This window comes from Nicotiana attenuata, unplaced genomic scaffold (genome assembly GCF_001879085.1).
Source record: "Nicotiana attenuata strain UT unplaced genomic scaffold, NIATTr2, whole genome shotgun sequence".
Lineage (NCBI taxonomy): Eukaryota > Viridiplantae > Streptophyta > Magnoliopsida > Solanales > Solanaceae > Nicotiana > Nicotiana attenuata.
Window position 1 is genome coordinate 56,601 of NW_017670364.1, and position 4,636 is coordinate 61,236.

The 4,636-nt window shown below is 35.8% G+C and overlaps 1 protein-coding gene across 1 annotated transcript; it reads right to left on the reverse strand.

Annotated features, from left to right (window-relative positions):
• Window positions 1-1,980: 1,980 nt before the first annotated feature.
• Window positions 1,981-3,458, reverse strand: LOC109238391. Its single transcript, XM_019404839.1, has 2 exons — window positions 3,133-3,458; window positions 1,981-2,938 (listed from the first exon to the last, which is right to left on the reverse strand). Exons 1-2 carry the CDS (start codon window positions 3,456-3,458, stop codon window positions 1,981-1,983), a joined length of 1,284 nt encoding a protein of 427 aa, XP_019260384.1.
• Between the last annotated feature and the right edge of the window lie 1,178 nt (window positions 3,459-4,636).

Consider the following 4,636-nt stretch of genomic DNA (forward strand, 5'->3'; position numbering starts at 1 on the left):
ATATGCTGCTGAGCTATGGAAAAGGATGCTTAACTGGCAAGGCATCAGCAGAAACATCTATGGCTGGTCTGAGGAATTGCAATGGCTGAAAACTGGGCAAGAAACAAAAGTGAAAAAACAGAGCTATTCAAGATTGTATTAGCAGGCTGTGTATATTTTGTGTGGCAGGAAAGGAATGCTAGACTATTTCAAGCCAAAGCGAGGAACTGTGAGATTCTTAGCAAGCTAATTGTACAAGAAGTGCATTGTAGAAGTAACAGAAAAATAGGAAAAGTTCTAAGTAGATTGGATTACTATCCAAAATAATAGCTAAAGTAGCAGAAGGATAGCAAAAGTGTGTACAGGGGAGGGAGAAAAGTATAAGAAACTTTGTAAGGGTTCTGTATCGAGTGTAAATATTTTCCCTGATATATATAAAAGTTTAATTACCAAAAAAATAAAACCTTCGACCCCTAGCTCCTCCCCTGGATACGAGTTAAATCAGGTGGTATACATTGATACTTAATAGAATAATTTAAAAAAAAATCTTCTTTAGTTCAATGAATGGAACAGAAGTAAAGAACAAAGGCAACATAGAATAATTCTCATACACCAACTTGTGAGACACTAGAAAAAAATATTACCCAAGTTGCAAATACAGCTAGCTAGCGCCTAGCAGAGTAGATTTTCGTACTTGTGATATCTCTAAATTAAAAAAGAAAGAGGAAAAAACAATAACAACAAATTAAACGGGATCATTGCTAATTATGGCCAGTGATTGTCAAGTTATTTTTGGTACTTGGTCTAGTTACTTGTTCTTTTCATTTACTTATTAATTACTTTGCAACCTTAGGTTTTTTCAGTCCTAATCATCTGATAGAATATAATTTGATGAGATTTGAATAGCATAACGTACTGATAGTATACACCTTTGATGTTGTACAGGATACTACTACCTTCTCTTTCTCTTAAAGATACTCCACCTTCCCCATCCACCAAAAAGAAAAATCCAAATTAAAAAAATAATCGTTTATACAAAAAAAAAAGACAGGCAAAAATTATCATAATTAATCTTGATCATGATCAGCAACAAATTTAGGAAATATCGTGTTTGTTTACACCTGTAATTGATGAGGACAAATTATGTTTTAAAATTGTATAATATGTCTACACCATTATTGTCTGTGTTTATCTTTTAGGGATGGAAGTTATTAAAATATATAAGAAGGGGGTTGGGGAACGAAATTAATGATAAGGCAAATATTATTTCATCCGTTCAATTTTACTTATTCGCAATGGACTTGTACTCTCTTTAAGAAATAATAAATTATGTACATATAATAATCATAATAATAATAATAATAATAATAATAGTATTTTAAAAAATCTTGAAAAATAATCTGGAGAAAAAGTATTGGTTACTGATAAAGATAAAATAGAAAAAATAAATTGCTAAGGTGGGGTCGTAAAAACTCCAAATAACAGGTTCCAAAAACTTTAAATCTAGTGAAATGAGCATAATTTTCATTCAAGTGTTGACTTTCATATAGCCCACAAATGTTGTTGTTAGAAGAAAGACAGATCGGAAAAAGGAAAGAATAATAATGATGATAAAGGATGGTGCGAAAAAGAAGAGAATTATTGATATGTTGTCGAGTTTATGGTGATGCCTTTTCTTCCTCTTCCCACATGAAGTGTTGGGTTAAACAAATAAATCTAATCTTTCTTTTTTTTTTTTTTACAACCTTGGTTAGTATTTTGTAGAATATTTTACGTACTTTTTTGGTTCAACCACATAACGAGATTTTCAATCCTTCTATTGATAAAGTGTCTAGAAAATAAATTATTCTCATAGATGATTTTTTTTTTTATGTAAAGTTCCCCAGACAGAGGTCTCGGTGTTATATTGCAAAAAGAGATCAGTGAGGGGGGCTATGCCTTACCTCGGAACCAAATACAACATGGTGATTTCTATCACCCAAAAAATGACAGCAGATTAATCTACCAATATACTGTCATAACTATATATACATCAAATTCAACTAACAAAAAAATTGTTCTTCTCATATTTTGTTCTGATACTAGCATTTGCCACTTATCCATAATGAAGGCGCTGGAAGTTGTTCGAAGGATTGGCATATCAAACGTGCCAGAGATGGAGGCGATTTTAGCTAAAGCATCAGCTACCTGGTTGCCTTCTCTATAATAGTGTTGGACTGTTGCATTTGCATGCTGGACCAAACTTGTAATTCTATCCACCACAATCTTTAGTTTCATGTTCTTCTTTCCATCTTGATTGACCATGTTTACTATGATATTTGAGCCAAGTTCGAGAACAAAATTAGTTAAACCTAATTGGTTACACCATTTTCCTCCGAACTCAGCAGCTCGAGCTTCGGCCATGTTATGACTGCCACAATCAATCGACATTGCAAATGCCATGATACAGTTTCCATCCTCATCTCTGATGATTCCTCCTATACCAGCTTTCCCACTTTCCTTGATGTAACATTCATCTGTGTTAATTTTGACCTTGCCATGGAGCGGAGAATGCCACTGAACTTGCCTCCATGTTTGGACAGGTTTCAATCTTTCAATTTTGTAGCAAAGAGAAGGCCAATGGTGTGGGGTGTCTCCATTTGGCATGAGCTTGGTTACTATGGATTTGAGGTTCCATATCACCTGGTGTTTCATGACATTGAGATGAAATTTCCTTTGTGTGCCATATCTACATGAACTTCTTTGTTTCAAAATTTCCCAGCAAATAAGAGTTGGTGCAGCTTGTAGAACCAAGCCATGAATTTTATTCTTTGTTTTAGCATCCCACCAATTCTTAAAAATTGCCGCAATAGGTGCACTTGGGTGAACAATACCCAAGGGGCTGCCAATATTCTTCCAAATGTGCTTTGCAGCTTCACTTTCCACGAAAACATGTTGCATGGATTCCACCTGTGGAACACTACACCAAGAACATCTCGAAGCTATATTAGTACCAAACTTACTAATCATGTCATCAAAAGGTAATTTTCTTTTCATAATTCTCCAAGTTAGAAAGGACATTTTAAAAGGGATTGCCTGATGCCAAGCATTCTTTAAAAAATTGCTTTTGGTTTTTTATATCTAATTAAATGCCACGCTGAATTATTTGAGAACTTTCCATCATCCGACAAGGTCCAAATAGGGAAATCATCTTCCGCATCATTACCTATATCAATTCTACAAATAAAATCAGTGATGTGAGAAGGAAGAACCTGGTTTAACCTGTTGATGTCCCATTGCCCATTTGTTAAAAAATCCTTCACCTGAGTTTTGGGCGATTTCCTGATACCTTGGACCTGGTGAGCAAGTGGACCATCACTCGTCCAATTATCCCACCAGAAGCTTGATGAGCCATTTTGAATGCTCCATTTGATGTGAACTTCCACCTTTCGTCTGGTCTTTAACAGGTTTTTCCAACCATGAGAGTCAGCCGAAGCCATGATTTTACCTACCGGGTGAGATCTTATGCAGTATTTGGCCCTGAGAAAGGTGGCCCATAGAGAGTTCTGTGTTCTAAACCTGCACCATCTCTTAATAATAAATGTATCAATAACATCTTGCATCTTCCTAACTCCAATGCCAACTTCGTCTTTGGGAAGACACATATTATGCCAAGAACTCCAATGATATTTGTTTGACCCATCTGTCGACCCCCAGAAGAAGTTTTCAAAATGTTTTTCCATGAGAGTAATAGTGCCTTTGGGAGGACTCATAGCAGACAAAGTGTAAGTGGGGAGAGATTGTAATACATGCTTGATAAGTGTGATTTTCCCTCTGGAGATAGAATTTTACCTTGCCATCCATTGATCCTTTTAACAATCTTCGCAAACATTTCATCAAATAAGACTGTGTTTTTCCTTCCATGATAGATTAGGCACCCCAGATAATTGAAAGGAAACTTTTTATCCATGAACACTGATGCTTGCCTAATTCTATTGATCCTGGAGGCAGAGGTATTAGGAGAAGTGATGAAATAACTCTTGTCATTGTTGACTTTTTGCCCTGAAGCCTTTTCATACCTCCTGATTTGTTTCTTGACAAGCTTGATGGATTTCTTGTTACCCCCATAGAATATGACAATGTCATCAGCATATGCAAGGTGATTGATCTTTGGACCTCTGTTATTCATGCTGAAAGGGGTAAAGTTTTCACAACTGAAGAGATTATTCAATGACCTAGTTAGCACTTCAGCACTAATAATGAACAAAGAAGGTGGCAGTGGATCTCCCTGTTTCAAGCCATGAGATGAGGTAAACAAGCCTTTCCTATTGCCATTAATAATAATAGAGTACCAGACTTCATTAACCAGACCCCAAATGATGTCAATCCATTCCTCCGAGAAGCCAAATTTCCTCAAAACTGACATGATAAAGCTCCAGACATTCTATCGTATGCTTTCTCTATGTCTAATTTGATAATAACATTTCCCCCGCAGTTTTTATTCTTGATGTTCTGTGTGATCTCTTGTGCTAGCAAAATATTTTCAGTAATGGATCTTCCTTTGACGAACCCACTTTGGTTCTTTGAAATGATTCTATGAAGCATAGGATTTAGCCTTCTCGAAAGAATTTTGGACATGATCTTGGAGGTGAAATTGCTTAGACTGATGGGTCTAAGT